Source organism: Antedon bifida, chromosome 7 (genome assembly GCF_963402885.1).
Source record: "Antedon bifida chromosome 7, ecAntBifi1.1, whole genome shotgun sequence".
Classification (NCBI taxonomy): Eukaryota; Metazoa; Echinodermata; class Crinoidea; order Comatulida; family Antedonidae; genus Antedon; species Antedon bifida.
The window spans coordinates 871,453-894,878 of NC_136232.1; the positions used below are offsets into that span (position 1 = coordinate 871,453).

Here is a 23,426-nt window from a genome sequence, read left to right on the forward strand (position 1 = left end):
GCAGTATACTATATATAAATATGTTAGACGCTGGATTACCGATCGTGAGGTCGTAGTTTGAATCCAACTCTCGCCGCATTGCTTGTATCTAGGCAAGGCACTTTACTTACATTTTCCTCTCCCCACCCAGGTGTATTAAATGGATACCCATTAAGACACAACCTTGCGTTTATTACTAGCTGCATTATGGAAGTATGTTTCCATACATGTCATTTGACGTTGCAATCGCTGTATTTCAAGCACAGGGCACAATCGTTATTTTAGAGCACTATGGGCAACTTTTATAAGGGAGACGCTTTGTTGAGGCCTGAAGGTGTCCCCATAATATGGTTCAATGTATTTTAAAATATATTTATCAATAAGTTCAATTTACTTATTAAAAACGTTGGCGACACTAAGATTTAGGAGAATGCATATGTTCTTTACAGGGAATGCGCATTTGGACCTTTTTTGTTCATGCATCATCTGTATCAGAGATTTCCAGTATACAGTAACTGCATATCAAGCAGACGGTCCGAGTTCGAGTCTCGATTGGGGCGACTTTTTCTCATTCTCACAGATTTTCTCATCTCTATCGTTTCAAATTAATTAATTAAATTTCAGTATATCACCGGGCGGTTTAGAATTAATGTTCTTTGCCTAATGTGTTTATATATACAGTATTAACTATATATCTGTCTAGGCCAAATTGATTTTGCCCGAATTGGTCGGCCCTGAAAGTATATTGCTATCCAAATAAACAAACCATTTACATAATATGGGTATTTACTGAAACCAATGTAGTAACTTAAAAATACATACAATGTTTACAATCATTTTGTTTTTTAGCCGTTACATTTATTTTAAAGACAAAAATCATAGGATAAAAATTCAAAATCATTTTTGTTTAAAAAAAATTATTTTATGATATTATTTCCCATCATATTTATTATTACATATTTGACAATAATATCAAAATATATGGTGGTACTTCGTCTAATTATAATAAAAATTAATAATGATACATAGATCCACAGGCATACTTCTTCTAAGCTTGGCCTATATTCTTACCAAAATAAAATTAAAATACTTGCTGATAGAAATAGTTCATTAATTTATATATTTTAACTTATCTCCTTGCTACTTATAATGTTAACGTAGAAATAGTACAAACACCGATTATGTAATATATTCACACAAAAAAATATTAGGGGATAGGAAGAAGGTACTATTGTTTTTACAGGTCACTAATAACATATTATGCTACTGGATTGACTTTTTACATCTGTTGTTTATTACACTTTGAGATACGAATCCAGATATGCTGCTTTTTAATTCTTGATGATGTTGGTATAAAAATAAACAATATCTATAATAATAAATGTATTATTAAAAATATTAGACATTTAGAATTTAATCGATTATGTGTAAAGTTGATCAAAATCATATTGTGGTAAAATTTAAAAAAATTCACATAAGGTTAGATGCATTTATTACCCCACCCTCCTCCCTAGATTTGACAAAATCTGTGCAAGTTTTAAAATAAATTGTTAGTTAAGTTTTTCTCATAATATGTATTATGTAGTACAGTAACTCTCCCAATACCGTACATTCTTCAGCTGGGCTAATATGTCAGGTTTTCTGGAAAGTCTGGTATTCTGAATTTGTTGCTAATGGTAAAAAAAATGTTGGACCTCAAGAAAAGTCCGGCTTTGGGAGAGGTATTTTCTGGTTAAAATTGTAGTACAAGATCAATCTTTCTGGAGGTGATTTGTACAGAAAACTTTACAGGGCCAATAATTTCACATCCCTAAACATTGTTGTTGTTAATTGTACAGCCAGACATAACAAAGTGTAGAAAACCTGATAGTATCACATAGAGTAGAGCAATATGCACTCAACAGATGTAAAATGTCAAGTTCTTAATAAAGGAAGTACAAAGACAAGTATACAGTGGCGTAACGGCCGAGTGCTCACTGGGGGAGCACGAGCAGTCCAAAAGAGTCCCTAAAGAGTGCTAAACCAAGGGCCTTTACCCACTGCGTTATGCCACTGCAAGTATAGGTTTGACAGTTTTAAGGGAAAAAAATGTATTATTTAAAGCCCTATTCGCATTCAATTTAATCAATAATATAGGCCTACTTTGGTCAAATCATATTCTCTCCTTTGGATGCCTTGCGACCGTATTTCAACTCGAAGACTGAATGTCGGCTCTCAAACCCCCATTGCACAGAACTCAAAACATTTTCTTATTTAACTAAGCTGCAGTTGAATGTTGTAAAATTAGAAAGCCCAATTTGTTCAACTGGCATGATCTCAAGTTGAGTCAAGTTGAAATCTGGTTGCGAGAGTGACATATTCTTAACTTTGATATGTATGACTAATCTTTAATTTTATGTTCGTTCTCACAACTTGTGTTAAACACTGTACATTAGAACCCTATTAAAGCCAATTTACACAGACGAGCGGTAACGGTAATAAAAATATAGAATCTATGTTATTTATTATGACCATTTACACACAACACGGTGTGGACAGGCAGTTTCCGCTCGGGATAGATACAGATTCTTCGTGGGACAAGCGGTTTTCCGCTTACTGCATGTCTATGTAAATTGGCCTTTAAGGGAACACTATCGAGACACAACAAAGTGTTGGCCATAGTCCTTACACATATATTTCCATTTGTTTGTTGGAAAGTGTCCCTTATATCACATTCTCTCTCACTCTACTGTAACATATTCTGACTGATCAAAATCAAACATTCACCAGTAAAGTCATCTGGCAGCCAATAATTAATTAAAGATCCTGTTAATTAGTTTACTCAACGATAACTTTCCAATTAAATAAACATATTTGCATGATTCTATTAATAGCATTCAATAAAATGCCCCACAAACTCACAACCTTTATACACCTTTGTGTACAAAAAAAAAACCATTAATAAGTAGAATATATATATATAATACTCGAGATTCGTGGGCTGCAATAATAAAACTCAATGTTTGAAAAAACATAAAACCAGATTATTATAAAGAAAAACAATTTGTAATACTGTATCTTTTGCTGAAAATGTTATAGTTCATCATTAATAGTATTGATTATATTATATTTATGTTTTTTAGAAATTTTGCATGTTTTACAGAGATTTTACAAGTGAAATTGAAAGGAAAATAATGGGGTATAAGATAATAGCAAAAACATCATCGTCAGCAAAATATTTTGTTAAAAATTATTCTTATAAAATAATACCACATGTTACAAATGGGTATGTTTAGAATCAAAGCTTAGGTAGTTTATATATGCAGCGTACACATTTTGTGTCATTACTAGGGTGCAGATTATCATTAGATAGCTGATACAACCTAGGGAGTTCATAATTGAGCAGTAGAGGCTGGAGCAGTAGAGGCTGGAGCAGTAGAGGCTGGAGCAATAGAGGCTGGAGCAGTAGAGGCTAGATCAGTAATATTGATGGCAGCCAATGTTCTCTTTTACACCCTTTTATTGATTTTATAGACAGGAAGTTTTGCGTCGACCACTACAATAAGACCTACATTTTACGTAAAGTAGAGGACATAACAAAATTAAATTGACCCCCAAACATGTAGATCATAGGTAAGGCTGCAGTAATGTTTTGTTAACTCTACAGCTAGGCTTAGAAACATACAAACTGTTAATGAATGGAAATAAAATACTATAAAGTATTAAATTACAAAGTAACGACGACGCCATCGCTCATTTTATGTGTACGTAAAATCCAGGGAATGTAAAAATATGGTACATAAAATGTAGGGCCTCTACTGTATTATTTCTGTGTCAAATATATGTTTGTGGGACGTATTTGTTTTACCTTGCCAAAGGCTGTGTTTCCGCAGCCAAAACAAAATTATCAGTTAATATTTTAATCAATCAGGTAATTAATTAAAAAATAGAGTGCGAAGGACACGCGTGTCCTTCAGGTCAAAGGTTAAAAATTATCAGATTTATTCGATAAGTATCAGTTAATTTTTCTTGAGCCTAATAAGTTAAACCTCGTTTCCACAGGCAGTTTATTGGTTAATTTTTGGCTGCGGAAACACAGCTAATTAAAGACTCTCTTCCATTACAATGCTTAGTATACAAGCATTATACATACAACTATGAGGTTTCTCAAATGGAACAAACGTGTATAAAAAGCAATGTGTACTGTACCCAATCCACTCCACCCCCTGGTGTACTGTACCCAATCCACTCCACCCCCTGGTGTACATCAATTTGCTTCAATTGGGAATTACAGTATCTTAATACGATATTCTTATAATTTAGCTTAAATAAAACGTTGCAGGCAGGATTATACTGTTGAAGTCAAACTTGTTGAATAATTGTATGTTTTTTAAACAAAATTTTGTAATCCTTTTACAATCGATGATCGCTTCATCCATGTCATTCTCCTTTCTGAGAAGTTTACAGTATATACATGTATTACATGACAGCATGACATCAACACTCTGTACAGGTTTCAGAAAATTATTTACAGTATAAATTTGATATCCGAATGCCCCGTATAATTATTTCCCCCAATGTCTCCTTCATCCGCCAATGCTTAAAACAAACAACACCTCGGTCGCCCCTTAGTTTTCTTGTTCTTTGTTACGTTTCTTTTCTCTTTCTGAAAAACAAAAAATGCATGAAGTAATAATAATATAATAACAATATAAACAATATAATAATTATAGATAATAATAAATCCAAAGGCAAATTACTAAAAATAATGACAATGCTGTGGGTATCAGTGGCTGGATTTCAATGGAGATACAAAATAAAATAAGCAAAAAGCTAAATCAAAAGGATAAAGTAAAACAGCCAGAAAAATTAGCAGAGCTTTCGGGCAACACTACTGTAGCCCTTAATCAATGCAAGTGATATAATAATATATTAAGTAATTCATAGGTTGCTAATTTAAATCAAAAGTAAAACACACAACATGAAAATAAAAGGGTACAGTACTTTTAAATTTAGAATTATGACAAGGTCCATATTAATAGACAAAACACTTGCAATACCTATTTAATATTAATACCTACAACTAAAAAACACAATTTTGTGGCATTATGTACATCCCATATCCTATATCAAATAATTTATTTTCACCTTCCATCTCCTTACCACTTCTCATATGGAAATACTTTACTTTCCATATTTTCAACAACTGTACAAGATATCCATGCATTCTTTTATCAACACTTTTCTACAGGAATATATACAAGCTCTCAATACTTTATTTTTACTTTCTATTTTTTCTCGAACATTTTCTACAATATATTGGAATATATAACAAGTACAAGCTCTCAATACTTTATTTTTACTTTCTATTTTTTCTCGAACATTTTCTACAATATATTGGAATATATAACAAGTACAAGCTCTCAATACTTTATTTTTACTTTCCATCTTTTCTTCAACACTTTGTGCAATGTATTAGAATATATATAACTTTGTAAGCTATTTCATCAATTTTACTCTTGGGAGTTTTCAACATTAGTGAACCTAAATCAAAGAACACTTTCTGCAACATGTTTTCAGACGTAGCGGAATTTAACAAATTTCACTTAGTACTTTTAGTAATTGACGATGCAGTAAATCTTATGAAATCAATGTTCGAAATAAACACTTTGAAAGAGTTGACATAGAAATCAGTTTAAATTCTTGTTGCACAATATAATTACATTTTCTTTGAATATGGGTTCAATAGATACTGTATGCATATGGTCACACATTTATGCATTTTATACACACATAATTAGTGTACAAGAATCCTGACGCCCTTCATTCGGTTCAACAGGAAAGCAAAGATGTACAAACATGATTTACCTATTTCCCCATGTAAAAAAAAGTTGCGTATTATGAATGCAGAAATTTAATTACTGTATATCCTCGGGTGTAGTCCCACTTCGGGTCTAATCCCACCCCCTACTTTATTATGTCTGATTTCACAAACAGGCATATCCCCGGGTATATTCCCAGAATTGACTGTTTGTATAGATGTAGGCCTCTCTCTAGCCAGTTCAGATGAGTTTAATAAGAAATGCTTACCAATCATTTTTCTCTTGGACCAGGGTTTCCCCAGGTATAATCTCACCAACCACCCCCACCCAATTTCATGTTCTTGGGAGGTGGGATTATACAAGAGGATATACCATACGGATCTCATTTCATTTTAACACAAAAATTAGGGTATGATATTTTTTAATACAAAAAACTTATTTGCACATTAATACTTACATCTTTTCTAATTTCACGAACTAGCGTATAAAAGGCTTCATCCTATAAAAAACAAAATGTCAAGTAAGTAACAAGATTTATATTAAAGAAATGATTCCGATGTTCCTGAAGTAGTACTGCACCTAATAAGTTGGTTGTCTGCTGTCTTTGAAAAAATCTATTCAATAAGAAGAATAATTCATGATAACACTTACAACGCCTTGTCTTGTCTTAGCTGATGTTTCTATGTATGGTATTTGGAATGACTTCGCTAATGTTCCAGCATTTTTCTGGTCTACATTTCGATTTGGAAGATCGATCTTATTACCAACCACTGTAAGAAATATATATTACATTTAGCAGTGTATTCTTTTCAAAGAAAACAAAATTTAACATGCGACATCCAGTAGAATTAGTTAAGGAATAATCTAATGTAATATCTTAATAATATTCCACATCACACTATCACCAGAATGATGTAGAGACCAATACACTGAGTCAGTGACTGCCATGTATCACAGCTAAATTTCTGTAAACTAATATTAATTATTAATTTAATAATTAATAATATTAAACTTATTTTCAAGAAAATTTTGTAGGTGCAACCCAAGTTCATTTTGCAGGTTTCTTTCTGTGTATATGGGAATGGCCTTCAAGTACAGAAAGTCTAGAAGTCTCTCTTAGAATTATAAATCGACCAATTATAATGTATGGAGGAATTCCAATTAGAATAATCATACACCTGGAGATAAAGATATCTACAGTATTGATATTTAGACAGCCTTATTCCTAACAACTATATGAAAAAAAGTGACAAACTCGGTTAATGAAAATGTGAATTAAATCTATCGTTTCATCTACGGCAACATCGGTATTACACGTTCTATATTATCTTAATTGCCCAATCAATGTCAGTGAATAATGAGACTTTGTGTAGTGAGTAATAAAGCATAACAAGTTGAATGATAATTACGATGAATCTAGCTGGCATTACAGGTCAATATGTATTACTGAAATACCTGATATGCAGGGACTATTGCATGGATATAGTATGGTAGTGACCACTGAAATACCTGACAGGGACTATTGCATGGATATAGTATGGTAGTGACCACTGAAATACCTGACAGGGACTATTGCATGGATATAGTATGGTAGTGACCACTGAAATACCTGATATGCAGGAACTATTGCATGGATATAGTATGATAGTGACCACTGAAATACCTGATATGCAGGCACTATTGCATGGATATAGTATGATAGTGACCACTGAAATACCTGATATGCAGGAACTATTGCATGGATATAGTATGGTAGTGACCACTGAAATACCTGATATGCAGGCACTATTGCATGGATATAGTATGGTAGTTGATACCACTGAAATACCTGTTTATACCACTGAAATATCTCTTTATGAATATATGCAGGCACTAATTGCATGAATAGTACAGTAGTATAGTATTAAACAAAATGTTGATACTGCAATAAAATACTTTTGACTTTGACTTTTGACATGGTCCCTTACTTATTTTGTGTATTATTAAACAATTTAATTGAAAATTGTAAATACTTACAAACCATGGGAACTTCCTCAGAGTCTTTTACCCGTTGTATCTGGTCTCGATACGAGTTAATATCTTCAAATGATTTTTCGTTATTGACAGCGTAAACACATAGAAATCCTTCACCCGTCCTCATGTATTGGTCCCTCATTGCACTATAAATAAATTAATATTTCAATTACTGACAATAATAATAATTAAAGAGAAGACTTTTCAGTTTCAGTTTTCTTATCTGAATAGTAAAACTGAAAAAAATTGCAATTTCGAAGACACAAAAAGGAAAGGTTATGTCGAAACTGAAAACTAAAAGGAGATAGTGAGTGTGGCCAAGTGGTTAAGACAGTGGAACCGTAATCCATAGCCATAACATCGGAAAGGGTTCGAGGCTCACTCACTCCATGGTTCTGGTGGTAGAACAAGTCTTCTCGGATAATAAATGTGTATAAAATTCTTCATATCAAACCAATTACGAAAATAAATAGTAATACCTTCGGTTTCATTGTTCCTGTCATGAACAACTTTTTCAGAAGAATGACAACGAAATCATCAAGTAGGTACAGTATTTACCATTTATTTTGGTTATTTGTAATATTTGATATAAAGGATTTTTTATACACATTGTTGAATATGAACATTTACAATTATGAATGTTTCTTGGTATATACAATTGTCTTTGGCTACAATCTTATTATGTTGTTGTTCAGAAGCTTTTTAAAAAAAGTTATATCGACTTTCGAATGAAAAGAACTACTGCTTATGTCAATAACGTGTGTTTATCATTTGTGTGACTAAATTAAACATTTTCAGTTGCGTTTAGTTCCTTTCAGTTTAGAAAAAAAAGTAGGACAATTCAATGCGAGATAAATACCAGCACTATGGAAATATTGACAAACTGACTACTGTACGCCAAATTTTAATTTGGCCTAAAATCCTTGGTAAAACACTATAATTATTGACCAATCAACAACCCACACATGTACAGTAATGTCTTCCTTCCAGGTTTTTTAAAGTGACAGTAATATTATTATTCGCTATTTTTAAAGCGCCTTTCCAAAGATGGTCAAAGCGCTGTACAGAGTAATTAACAGAATCATCAACATACAAAATATATTTAAATGTGCTATAGAGTTTCATTTTCTTGACGTATCACTTTTTTTTACTACACTGTCAAGTCAGAAAATCATTCTGGGCATGCTCAGAACAACTGTTTGATGCGATGAGTAAAACTAATTGAAATTTTCTTTATGAAGACTACAGTACTGTATCTGTACTGAAATTAATTTATAGCAAGTTGACGACTCTGTATCTACAGTAGATATTATTTTAAGATTTTTGGTAAATTTTCAGAGCAAATACCGTAACAAAGGTTTTGGGTATCATTTATTTTTGACATTTGGTTAAAAAAGCACACAGTATTTTCTTATTAGAAATCACTTAGAAATAAGTTACAATGGAAAGGCATTTCAAAGGCACACAAAGAAAACTCACTATAATAAAACAATGAGTAATCAGCATCTAGCAAGGACAAATCTATTTATAGAAATGACATCATTGTACAGCATCTGTATATTTAGACATGATGAATGTATTTAATACACAGTAGTCATGAGCATTATTAGTAGCCTGCAGTGGTGATGATACAAGTTTATTTTAAAATATGATTTACATTTTCCCAGGGCCTGAAATTCACACCAGCAAACTAGTAATTTGCTAAAGTATTATATTTGTTTATAATTTCTAGCTAGACTTCATGTTTGTAATATTTTATTTTAGGTTATGAAATTTCATTTTCTACAGTAGGTGGGATGATTTCCGAGAACCTCTTTCGCAAAATGTAGTGTTATTTATCAGCTAAAAATTCTGATTTAAGTACTTTCCATGAATCTATATCAATAATTACATAATTTGCTAATGTTGCCATTTTATGGCAAACGCGTTAATTTATTATATAGACTTAAAACTCGGACGGGTAATAAAACTGTTAATGCCTCTCCTAAATACCATTCCTCAGAAGCAAAATAGAACACAGATGATGATAATGAAGATACTGGACCGTATACTAATATTCTAGATAAAATCGTTGTCAATGATTGATGCAGAAATAATACTAAACTCACTATAGTATATATTACAGTAATACTACTGCATACTGTGTTCACTCCCACCTCTTAAGCATTAATTTATAGATATAAAGGTTTAAAGATAGTAAAATGGAAAGGGCAGATTTCTCCAAAAAAATGTAATAATACTGTAAGTGTATGCAAACCAAGCATAGAGTATAGTTTATAATGTGCAAAATCAATAATCTTTATTCATAAAATAGAATAATTTAAGTGGCAGATGGAAATAAAGTTCTTAATTTGGAACTACTGTACTGTCAACCCAGTGCTATGCTTCATACGTTTATGGGCATACTGACACATGTACAGTAAAGTGCTGTGCCAGGTGGAGTAGTCGGGACTGTGTTTTATTTAAAATTTGTTAAAAATGTATTCAACAACTAGCCAACCAATGGCTTGCGTCAGCAACACATTGCAGTATCTGTCCACAGCATATAGTATATAGTAGTAGTAGTACAATTTAAAACAACACCCTACTATAATAATAATACAAATCTAACTTATTTTCAAATTAAACTAAACTACAGTAATAATAAGGAACACGAAGCTAATGTTAAAAAAAACTCTTCTACTATTAATAGTTATGATTAAATTTGTTACTATAGTATGAAATAATTCTAAGGGGTTAGGGACTTCTGAAAAGATGAATTTCATAAATACAATTTTTTTTTCTGATTGTAATTATTAAGAATGAAAGTCATTGCCTCTCGAGTGTAATCAATACAGCAACAATAATTAAACTTGGGCAATTCTTCTTATTAATAATAATGAATAGATGCCATCAGGACAGTTCTCATTTAAAATTTAATTACATTGTGGCTGTGTCCTGGCCAAACAATACAAATATATGGCCGAGCGGTTAAGACAGTGTAACCGTAATCCTTAGCCTTTAGAGCAAGGGTTCGGGTCTCACTCGCTCCATGGTTCTGGTGGTAGAACAAGCCTTCTAGGATAAGAACTATAAATTGTCAATCCAGTGTACACACAATGTTTGTGTGAACCTACTGTACTACAGTACATCTCTCTGTTTTAAGAAAATCATCCTACTGTATTTGTTTAAGAAAAAAACTTTAATTATTTGTAGGAATGTTCTCCTACTTGTATCTAATTTTTTTTTAAACCATTATTCATTCATTCATTTATTTATTAAGCCATTTAAAATACAGGGCAAAAAAAAAAATTATAGAACGTTCTTATTGATCCCTTTTCACATGAGCCTTCTAAACGGAAAGCATTGTTTGAATCTAATAAATCGTTGGATCAGAATTTTCTGAACAAGTTTGATCTGAGAATTATATTGCTTTAAAAAACTATTCATTATGCCATTTGCAATATCTGTAACTTAATCTAATGTAAATAACTGCAAAAAAACAAAATTATCTTTCTCCAGTAGTTTTAGAATACACCTGTTGTTTGTTGTTATCCCGTCCTTGAGATAACACCTGTTATCATCCCATTCAAACAAAAATTGCCATACTTTTGAGAAGTACAGTCAACTATGGACTTCCTAAAACAACCTCATCAAGCTCCGCACGCCCAAATTCTCAAACTAAACCAAATGTTTTTGCCCAACCAAAAAGTGTACACTTTTTTGGACAACTGAGTGGGTGATTAACGGTGTTGACAAACAACATATCTACCGGAAGACCCGAGAGGAAGGATGTAGATTACGGTAATATTTATATTGAATTTGAAAGATGTTACCAGATGTTTTGCACAAAACTAAATAAATATTAATTTGTACAGTTATCAAATAAGACTTCCAGCTATAAATACACTCACAAAACTAGCTCTAAAGGAAGATAACAAGAAAATAAAGAGACACGTTGGAATACCAAAGAAAATGTGGACAAAAATGATGCAGGAGTTTTAAAATTTACTGTACTAATGATACAAGATGATTTAAAAAATGTACCACTTCAGATACAAGCTGCCCATGACAGGAATAAATGGCACGAAATAGTAGAACGTGCAACTAAGATTTAGAGTAAAGATTTATAAACCATTTGAAATTTGCGTCTAATGGCTGAATCACTGGGAAGGTGACGTACAGTAATCCATTCCTGTTACATTGTTAACTCATGGATATAATTGTGCAAAAAGTCTTCTGGGATTATGAAACTAAAGGTCTGGTGAACAAAAGCCAGTTGTGTGCACTTCCAGTACATCTTTGAGTTGAGAATGAGTAGGTGTTTACTAAGGTTTACTTGTTGAGAGGACAACGTAGTAAAGATGGCTGGTGGTATGTACAGTAGGCTTGTGATCAAGATTCTGTCCATATATGTCTGTATTCCTAGACTCTGTAAATCAAAATTCAATTACTTATGTTAGTGCATCCTTGCCATTTACCTGTATTCTTCTTGACCAGCAGTGTCCAATATATCAAGTAAACAGGTCTCGCCGTCTATCACAACTTGTTTTCTATATGAATCCTCTGTAAACAAATAATATATTGTCAAACATTTAATTTGCTGATATGAAAATAACCTATTTTCGTTTTCTAAGTTTGTATCTCATTTACTGCTTCTGGGATCAAAATCGATATCCGTACCATACAAAAAATAATACCAAAGGCAAAGTCTCACTGATCACATACCCCAGTTCAATGCCCACTATATCCCAGTCCAATTACCACTACACTCTAATCCAATGACCAACTACACTCTAGTTCAATGACCACTATGTGTACCCCAGTACAATGACCACACACTGTACACTCCAGTCCAATGACTACTACTGTACACTCAATTCAGACCACTATACTCGGGCTCAGTGACCACATGCCATTGAACTCATAACACCCAATTAATTAATACGTATTCCAGTCCGAGGGATGATATGATTTTCTTCAAATGCAACAATATTTCATATATTGAGAATGTGTAAAATGGAGCTTTTGACATGTTATTTTGTTCTAATCCTGGTTTTATCCATCAGGCTAACTAATAACTAACATTTATTTAAAAAGACACAATTCTTACCAATGGTTGGATCATATTCATCAACAAAACTGCAAGAAAAAGAAAGATAGAATACAGTACAAGATAAACAATAAGAAGATTGTATGAATGTTACTATTTGTTTGCAATCCCATAGTCAGCCTTATATTTAGTAGAATTATAATTCCATGGAGGAGTCATGAGCTCAGCTAGACTAGTTACTGTAAAGCCAATTTAACAGCATCTCTGGCAAGCTGTGTGCTTGTCCCTCATAGAATCTGTATCTATCCTGCACCGGTTTCTGCTCAACCTCCGGTCAGATTCACGTTTTGTGTAAATGGTCATAAGAAATAACATTCTATTCTATTCATATGATTCAATATTTGTATTTTGTATCCATGTTAGTTTTGTAATTATTATATAACTATTTAATTATTATTAAATATTTACAGATTTAATTAAAATACAACAAGCTATCATAAATTACTATAGTATAGTACATATACTACAGTAAATTATGTAACAACTTTAAATAACTAAACATGTGAACAAAGTAGATAAAACCCGACCTTATAAATTTATAAGACCTGTACTAATGTTGTACTACAACCAGTAAAAAAATGAATACTCTATAATAAAATATACAACTCGAGAATGAAATAAATGCAGTACTGTATCATCTTGTTTTTAAGGGTCTATTTATTGCTATTTTGTTTTCGTTCAATGAAAAGAGTTTTGTTTTTTATTTTTGGCAGAAAGAGAAAACATTTTGCCAGTGCCAGTCAAATGGCCACTATAGAGAAAAAGATTGTTTAGCAAAAGCAGTTACAATTTAAGTGAAAAACCAGAATTACATTTTAAACCAAATTGTAATCAAGAAGTTTAATTACATCAATCAACACAATTCACAAATAGCAATTTTAAAATATTTTAAACAGGACCACCTATGAAGTAATTTCTACAGAAATGGGTCACCCAATTATATGTATAGTAAAAGTATACTATGGTTTTATACCCTATTTTGAAGATATGTTGCATACAATAGCTAGTATTTACACTTAAGAATAAAGATAAACATTGGTCCCCACTTGGACGTAACACAACGTATGAGCAACGTTTAGCGAGTTGACCAATCACAAGTGACACATTTGGGTGAACCTTCATGTTATAATTTGCTTAAACATTACTTGCGTTGCTTACAGTATACTGTGCTTACGTCCTTGTTTTGTGTCCTAGTGGGAACCAAGCTTTAAAGTCAATAATTTTGTCGGACACTGTCATTTTACTGTCTGTACACACTGTCATTTTACTGTCTGTACACACTGTCATTTTACTGTCTGTCACTTTTACTAATTAATAGACTATAATATTTCATGATTATTTAAAGACTAATTAAATCTGTTCTATAAACCAAATTCATAATGAAACCATACAGTGGGACATCTATAGTAATTGCTGGTTGAATTGCAAGGATTGCAGCAAGGCAGCTTATCCAGGGGCCTAAGTGATGCTTTTCCAGGACAGTAAAAATGCTCTTTTAAATAGCTAAATAATACTGTATAATATTCAGTGATAATAAGACAGAATCTGAGATAAATGCCATAAAACAACCTATCACTGTAGTTGGAATTAGACCCATAGGTTTAATATGTGTACTGTTCTGTGCATTTTAAAGTTAAAATATAGTATAATGTAGACTTTACGAATACATTTTTTCAGTAAAATTAGAGTTTTTTATTATTTTTTTTTTTAAAGAATTTAGTATTATACAGTACCTTTGATTTGTTTTAATAATTAATACAAACATATATAAATATTAATAGTTACTGTGTATACAATTCTACATGTTGTATTCTAAACCACAATTATTCTAATTTAAATAAAACATTTTCATGTCTTGATACAGTAAATAGAAATCTGCATCACATTATACTAGTAAATGCAAGTGGTTAAAAGTGGCGAAATATGACCTTTTAATAAAAAAATATTACTTTTTTTGCAAGTTCTTTGAACATCATATATTTGTGAAAATGATTCAAATTTATTTGTTTTAGTAATTATTTTATTTTCGGTTTAATAATTTTTTATAAATTTATAACAATTTTCTGCTTCATCACAAAAAATTCACTTTCGTAATATTAATTTATATCATGAATGTTTGACAAAAATACTTCTTTGATTTAAAACAGAACTACAGTACAGTATTTATAGTAAGTGCAAACAGTATACTGCCAAAAAACTACATGGCACAATAGCCTATTCTAGAGGAAAGGTTATAGGTCAAAGTTCACTGCCAACAATGTACACTTAGTTGGACTTGGCTGGTTTAGTAATTAAAGCACCACAACGCTGGGTGAGACAAAATCCACTCTGGTAGTTTCCTGAAGTCATTGTTATATCAGCCCTAGCTCAGTTACAAGGTCATATTTACAATTATGCCGAAGGTTAAAACAGAAATTAAAATTAGATACCGCATTAGTGAATAGTAAATACACCGTAGTGTAATTTGATTGAAACAGAAGAAAAGATAGTTAGATATCTGCAGAGTGAACATAAAATAATTTTCATATTTTTTAAAAATTTCTACAGCCCAGTACAGTAGGTCAATCTATTATATTTTCTTCCAGATTCTAAAGCTGTCTATACTATCAAACTAGTTTGACAAAAAAAAGTGTGATATGGCCAAATATGGTAGTGATATGACATCATCGTGTCCATATATGGGCACATTTTTTTGTCACATACAGTTTGATAGTATAGACAGCTTTAGAATCCTGTACAGTAGTACAATTGAAGTGACGAATTCTAGTTCCTTGAGTTTGGAAGGTGTTTGGAAGATGGAAATAAGAACATGCGTACACTGTTATCATCTTTTATTTGTGCAAATAAATATTCTTAGTGGAAAAACGGCTTAAGATAGGCAAAGTATTGGTAGCTGACAGAGTTGGGGTCTTTAACTGACATTGCAAAGATAAAGTTCCATGGGTTGGACGTGATCTGGATTTGGTTTTTCGATTATTTATCATTGTAAAATATTTTGTTTTACACTTTACAGTAAATACCTGTACTTCACTATCATATTCATACTGTACTGTAAATGTTGTATAGTGTCTTGATTAATATCCTAAAAATAATAATGTGTGAGAAAACAGGAAATGCAGATGGAATGATTCAAGTAGAATGAATTTAATTTTCCAGATTTAAAGTCAATTCTGGCGGCCTGGACAATCGATATTAATTAAATGTCTGTAATCAATACAGCTGGAGAATACCAGAAGTAATTTTGAAACTGTACGTACACTATCTGAGATGTTTATTATTTTGCAACGACGACTAAGACTAGATGCTTTTGAATTTTTAACAAAAACCAATACCTAAATCCCTGTCTACACTATCAGTGTCACTTTATGTGACAAAAAATGTGATGTGCCTATATGGGTTAATAATGACCTTTCGGTTTTTGTTTAAATATTGCAATATTTTGTATGTTTAATATTTTATAAAAGCATTTCAATGTTTTTCTTATCTTACTGTATCTTGCTAAGGAAGACAATTTTCTAATTTTTTTTAAAAAATCTGGTAGACAATTTTCTAATTTTGTTTGTATATTATTTAAAAGAAAAAATTACAATTAAAATTTTCTTGTCACTTTATATTTATTTAGTGTAATTTAATTGATCTTTTTATTTTATTTATTTCATGGATTACTTTTATTTTTATGTGAAGCGCATTATGCGCTTAAAAGTCCAAATTTATCATTATTATTAAATTTAGTATTCCTGAATAATTTTCCTTTTTGTTTTTCGATTTTGGAATACTGTCAATAAAATTAAAATGAAGTTACTGTAAAAATGTGATTGGGCTACAGGAAAATATCCCTAAACTTACAAATTCTCTTACAAATTGAATACCACCACAAAGGAAATTTAAATATTAAATAAAAATAAAATACAGTAATTTCAAGGAAAGTGTGATTGGTGGCCACTGGATTTTAAGAACTGGGAACGTCATGAGATACTGTGCGATGACCAAGTCCTTATTTAACAAGTTTTCTTCATGTCAGTACCTTGTGTCATGTACTGTACAGGAAGCTCTTAGAATTGACAAATTATTGATGTTTTATTTTGAGAAATACTGTACAGTACTTTAACTGTACTGTAATAGTTAATTGATCTATTATATGAACCTTAAACCTTCTTCACACTATGCTGTTTAAACAAAGACTGAAATCAAATGGTAACAAACATTGTGCATTAAAAAGTGATCATTTCATATTATGTTATACATTATAACAAAGCTTATTATCTTCAATATCATAAAGCAAGCAATGTTAAATAAAGTGCTTTATCAACAAATTTTCCGTCACAGTTCACAGTCCAGTGTTAAAACCATTCAAAGCGACTGCACAGAACAGCTTCTGCTAATAAGCTTCTAATCTATGACCTCATTTTCCAGACTCTCTCTAACAAAAGGTAACAAAGGAATTTAGCAAAATGTGCTGTGTATTGTAAACAGTGTAACTTTGTAGTTTGGTGGTTAACATGCTTGCCTTCCAATCCTAAGGTCCGGGGTTCAATCCTGACCTGTACCAGGGTTGTATTACTCACGACTCTTTCAACTCCACTCTCTAAGCCTCAAATGAGACTTAGTTTATAAGCACGATAAATTATAAAATAGTTTATCCATCCTATAATTGGCGAGTTACTCGCTGTTGGATGCGTATGAAAAAAAATGCAAACAAACAGGTACAGACTATAGTATCATATAAACAGGTTATTCCCTGTAGGAATACTGTATCAGTACTGCACAGGTACAGACTATAGTATCATATAAACAGGTTATTCCCTGTAGGAATACTGTATCAGTACTGCACAGGTACAGACTATAGTATCATATAAACAGGTTATTCCCTGTAGGAATACTGTATCAGTACTGCACAGGTACAGACTATAGTATCAAATAAACAGGTTATTCCCTGTAGGAATACTGTATCAGTACTGCACAGGTACAGACTATAGTATCATATAAACAGGTTATTCCCTGTAGGAATACTGTATCAGTACTGCACAGGTACAGACTATAGTATCATATAAACAGGTTATTCCCTGTAGGAATACTGTATCAGTACTGCACAGGTACAGACTATAGTATCATATAAACAGGTTATTCACTGTAGGAATAATGTATCAGTAACTGCACAGTTGTACTGTGGCATGGAGAAATACTGTAAGTTGTACTGTGACATGGAGAAATACTGAAAGTTGTACTGTGGCATGGAGAAATACTGTAAGTTGTACTGTGGCATGGAGAAATACTGTAAGTTGTACTGTGGCATGGAGAAATACTGTAAGTTGTACTGTGGCATGGAGAAATACTGTAAGTTGTACTGTGGCATGGAGAAATACTGTAAGTTGTACTGTGGCATGGAGAAATACTGCAAGTTGTACTGTGGCATGGAGAAATACTGTAAGTTGTACTGTGGCATGGAGAAATACTGTAAGTTGTACTGTGGCATGGAGAAATACTGTAAGTTGTACTGTGGCATGGAGAAATACTGTAAGTTGTACTGTGGCATGGAGAAATACTGTAAGTTGTTTTTCCGTGGTATTGTACTGTACTGTAGTAGTAACTTTACACTGTAGGGGCTGAGATGGAACAGTATACAGTGGTAACCCATACTCTTTTGAAAGATGCATTGGGTTCTGTAAGGGTCTGTTTCTGCTGAAAAAATAAAAATAATTGACCGCGTTGCAACTGAAAATGTTCTCCGACATTAATCGCTTTTTAAAAATCACGTCATCCATACCCACAATGCAGTTTAAGTTACAGGAGGACGATGAGAGTTGGTTTGTTTACATCCTATCGCTGCCTAAAACTCTCACATGTACAGTGGAGGATTAAAAATTTAAAATGAAGTCTTACGTAAAGCTATATTATTTGTAAAATAAACATCTAGGCCTACTACTACAGTAGTACTACCGTACCACAAACATCATATATAAAAAGGGCATGTCCGTGAGAAAAGTTTGTTTCGCCATTGGTTCTACACTAGGGCCTAGCTAGGCTATATATTTCTACCGAAACAACAGGCCTAAAAAGGACATGCAAAACATCGTTAGCCTGGACTAGTGGGACTTGTAATGCAGAATCCTGGAGTCTCTCGGTATAATTCTCCCTCACAAAATAATAACAATCAAATGTTTAACATTTGATTATTATAATCTCATCGGTCCACGTTTTTTTTGCTGATCGTCGTCGATCGCGCAAATAAACAGCATGAGGGTTACCATACTCTAGAGGTCAAAGTGTGGTCAATAATCGCTATTTGTGTTGCAGCTCAAAACTGCTCCGCAATAATCGGTTAAAACAAGAAATAATCGGTTAAAACGAGAAATAATCGGTTAAAACACGAAATAATCGGTTAAAACACGCAATGGATTGAGTCGTTTTAATCTGTTATTTTTTAATCGGTTATTTCATTTGTGCCGTTTCTGCTGCCCAAAAATAATCAACGAAAAAAATAATCGGTTAATAATCGATTATTTCTGCTCAGCAGAAACAGGCCCTAAGTGCACAGAAGCAAGTCGTGTACACTTGATCTTCTTTTATCCAAGAATCCATAACATTGTAAAAGTAAAGTCTAGAATATTCTCCTACTGTATGACATACTGCAACTATGTTTACTGAAAATTGATCTGCTTGTTGTATAATACAAATATTGATCAGTTTCAAACACACCCATCTTGAAATACAAAAGAACATTATTATCCTATTAAATTACAAATAAATAAGCAGTCTTTGTTAGTCCCCAGAAGCCTAATAAATATTGCACGTCTAAATTCATATTCTGGTATCATTTTATATTTTAATTTCCATCTCTGCTTGACAGTAATTAGGCTACCGTAAGCGTCAAATTGTAGACTACTGAATAATCTAATGTATTTGTAAAGATGACACAGTGGGTTCATCGACCTAAAGTGAAGTTTAAATACCTAATACACTGTACTTAAGAATAAATCATTAATAATGTACAATGGAAAGCCACTGTACACTTACAGTACTATTCCTCTATGTATCCCTGTACATACTGTAGATTTCTCGAAATTTCATTACGTAAATGTATTCCATGTAATGTACACTGATACTAGCGATATTGATAAATTATAAATCACTGCTGTTTGTTCCGCAAACTTTGGGTCATCATCAAGTAAGGCTTTCGCAAATTAATAACAGATTCACAACAAAGAGATAACAAACTATTTTATGCTTTACTGTACTGTACTGTATGTAGTTCATTTTGGGTATCAAAGATGGCTGAGGTTGGTAGTACTTGAACATGGGGATGTACTGTATACTGTAAAGCTCTGTCTACACTATTATCAAAGTGTGATGTGCCCAAATACTGTGATATTACTGTATGTCATCATGTGCATATATGGGCATATCACATTTTTTGTCGCATTAAAGTTTGATAGTGTAGACAGAGCTTTAGGTTGGTATTTTGTACTGTAATGTACGCTGTACAACTACAGTACAATGTGAATGCTAATAATATGATCAATAAGTATTGGCCCTTGCAGAGACTGTATATAGTCTTTATAAAAGTAAAAGGTCCTAACTCACTTGAGTGTAAAATAATACAATCTGTATTGTCTGTTTAGACTTAACAGTTTCAAGTACAAACATAGTTTAGACTATACTGTACTCAAATGAGGTTCTGCACAGTAGGAAGATGATAATAGTTATACTTACTGGTTTTGGATTAGCTGGATTGTTAGGGCGCTTTTACCAACACCTCCAGCTACAAAGAAAAAAGAATAATAATATTAAATATTGTACAATATAAAACAATGAAACAAGCTATAGTATCATAATGCACCCTTGTTTTCTTCAGTTCTCTTTTAAATTGTACACATATTTTGCACATTTTGGCTCTAAAGTTCATCTGCACCCAGTCCCATGGCTTTGTTATAAACTGCAACGCTACGCAGAAAGTATTATATGATTATCTTAATTATTAAGGGCCAGTTTGCTAGGAAAATGAAAGAATTTATATTTAAAACTCTGTAGTTTATTTATTATAAACAGGCCATTATTACTGTAGTATTTTTAGAATCAATTTTTCCTTTTAATGAAGTTACATGAAAAGACAAAATAAAATAGGATTTTGTCCTGCTGAGAGAGGTTTGGATTCTTAAACTATACTCAACAGTACCTGTACTGTAGCTACGCAACTGTACAGTTTATAAGCAAAGGAGGAAGATTTTAAATTTAAGTACATTTGTAATATGTTGTACAGGTACAGTACAGTTTACAGTCCTGTATCAAATTCCTCATTTAATGATACAATAATGTTTTTCTACGACGCTAGCTGTATCCTGTTCAGACGTGTAAATTGCATTGCGATTGGTTGCAATATACTATTTGGTGTGATTTGAAGTGAAAGAAAGGACATAAATGTATGGTTGCCCCTTTCAGACATGGTAAATTATTACGTGTGAACTGTATTTAATACTGTATGTATTTATCATAGGTTACAAACTGTATTTGCTATCTGATTCAATATTTACTGTTTTTATGACATACAGTAATTTTAGCCCACAACAGTTAAAAATTGCAAAATTATTACATAACAACGATATTCAATTACATATTGATTAAATTGCATATGGATATGACTGCTGTGGTTTTGTAAAAATCAACAATGTAGGCCATTTTAAGGTAAAAATGTTTTTAAAAAATTGATTGGCTGTCAAAATGGGAAGCATGCTCTCTTCCAGGGCTTATCTCCCCTCCCCTGATCTCTATACTCTACCGCAAAATTATTTTTAAAACACCATACAGTATTTTAAAGTGCATTAAACGTATGGACAATATTTGTTATGGATGTACAATCCAAAAGAAATGACTGAATGACCAACCCCAGTACTATGATGTGCAAAGTAAACATACTGTGTAAACAATATTTATAGGTGGTGTGATTTGATGAGCAGATCTAGCTACAGTATTTACAGTCAAAATTCAAGTTTATACTGAGCTACGTACACAGCAGTAATTAATTTTTTTGTGGTCTAGTCAGAATTTTGGGCGCTTAAGCTACTTTCACATCATGCCTGGATTTGGTCTGGCGCCCTGAGTGTGCTTTCACATCGAGCACAAATTTGTGTAATCCGTTGTCATGCTCAATGTTGATTGGTCAAAAGAAAAAAATTGTACGATTTCAGCAATCAAATGGCTTCTTTTTAGCTTTTTAGGTATGGATTAAAATCGTACGAATTTGGTATGAACAATCCTAGATCCTTTACCACTGAACCCATTTTCCACGATATTTTTTCAGGGTACCGGATGAATCCGGCCGCAGTGTGAAAGCAGCTTTACTTTTGCATCTAATTTAAAACCCAAGTTAAAATCATTCAATCCATTGCGCGGTGGTGATTGTTAGTGGTCGTGAAATCTTGATGTTGGGTGCGAACTTATAGTTGCGCCGGATTTAGTATGGTCAGACTAGCACATTTTACATAGAAATACCTGCTCAAAAAAGACCTTTCAAATACAATTAAAATTGGCATCTGTGCAAAGAAAAATATTTGGTAAAGCGACTTCAAGGCTAGGCTAGGCCTACACAAACCTATAATACGTTCACTTTCAGTACACGACTAAAAATAAACTATCCAACCTTTTTTTACAGTTAATTATTAGACAGACAAACAATTTAAAGGCATACCCAGCCGTCAAAAATACAAATGACTACTATAGTATTTATAAACAATAATAGTTCCAGGGACCCTTTTGTTCATATAATTATCGCTCTTTATTAATTAGGCAATGATCATCTGCCATCACATCAATTCAATAGTTTGTCAAAACGGCCATTGAGAAATTCATCAAATCTTGGCCGACATAAGCCTAGGGAGTTGGCTCAACTAAGCTTAAATTACTTCGATTTCGGTGAGTCACAAACGGGCCCACATAGCACAAAAGATTTGTAAACACGAGTTACCAGGTAGAGTGGACGCCCGCTGGCTGCTCTGCTGCTCCGAAACCGGAGCAGAATTTTTGAGCTTGTATTTTTCTACTTAGCTTACCTCCTACTACGACCAGCTTATATTCCGTCATTTTATGGTCCTTTAGGGCCAAATATATTCACTATTGCATAAATAACCAAATATAAATATGTTTTATGCGTCCCGTCCTCAGATAAAAGGTTAAAGGCTGTTACAAACCAAACTAAAACAGAGAAAGATACACAGACACTACGAACTCTAGTACGCCTGCACCATGACACAACCATGAAACGACGCCCTTTATAAAAGGTGAATGCTCTCGATCTAAAAATAGTAAAATTCGGTAAGCGTCACAGCGCCCTCTCTCTACATACAATTTACATTTTTATTCATTTTCACCAAAATTTGGATTGAAAAAGAAAATTATTATAACATAAAAACATAATTTTGGTTAAATAGTCATCCAGCATCAAGCCCATTGTCTGAAAGTTAATGAGTTTTTTGTTAACTGTTTATTTTGTCTATTAATTATAGGCGCAATCATCAAGATATTATAATATCTCTATGGCGCAATCAATT

At 32.5% G+C, this 23,426-nt stretch overlaps 1 protein-coding gene across 1 annotated transcript; it reads right to left on the reverse strand.

Moving 5' to 3' along the window:
* Positions 1-909: 909 nt before the first annotated feature.
* LOC144849144 (GTPase KRas-like) lies at positions 910-23,141 on the reverse strand. Its single transcript, XM_078706160.1, has 8 exons — positions 22,929-23,141; positions 20,596-20,644; positions 12,886-12,914; positions 12,254-12,338; positions 7,797-7,939; positions 6,432-6,550; positions 6,238-6,279; positions 910-4,624 (listed from the first exon to the last, which is right to left on the reverse strand). The coding sequence occupies exons 1-8, from the start codon at positions 22,957-22,959 to the stop codon at positions 4,559-4,561; spliced, it is 564 nt and encodes a 187-aa protein (XP_078562286.1). The 5' UTR covers positions 22,960-23,141; the 3' UTR covers positions 910-4,558.
* Between the last annotated feature and the right edge of the window lie 285 nt (positions 23,142-23,426).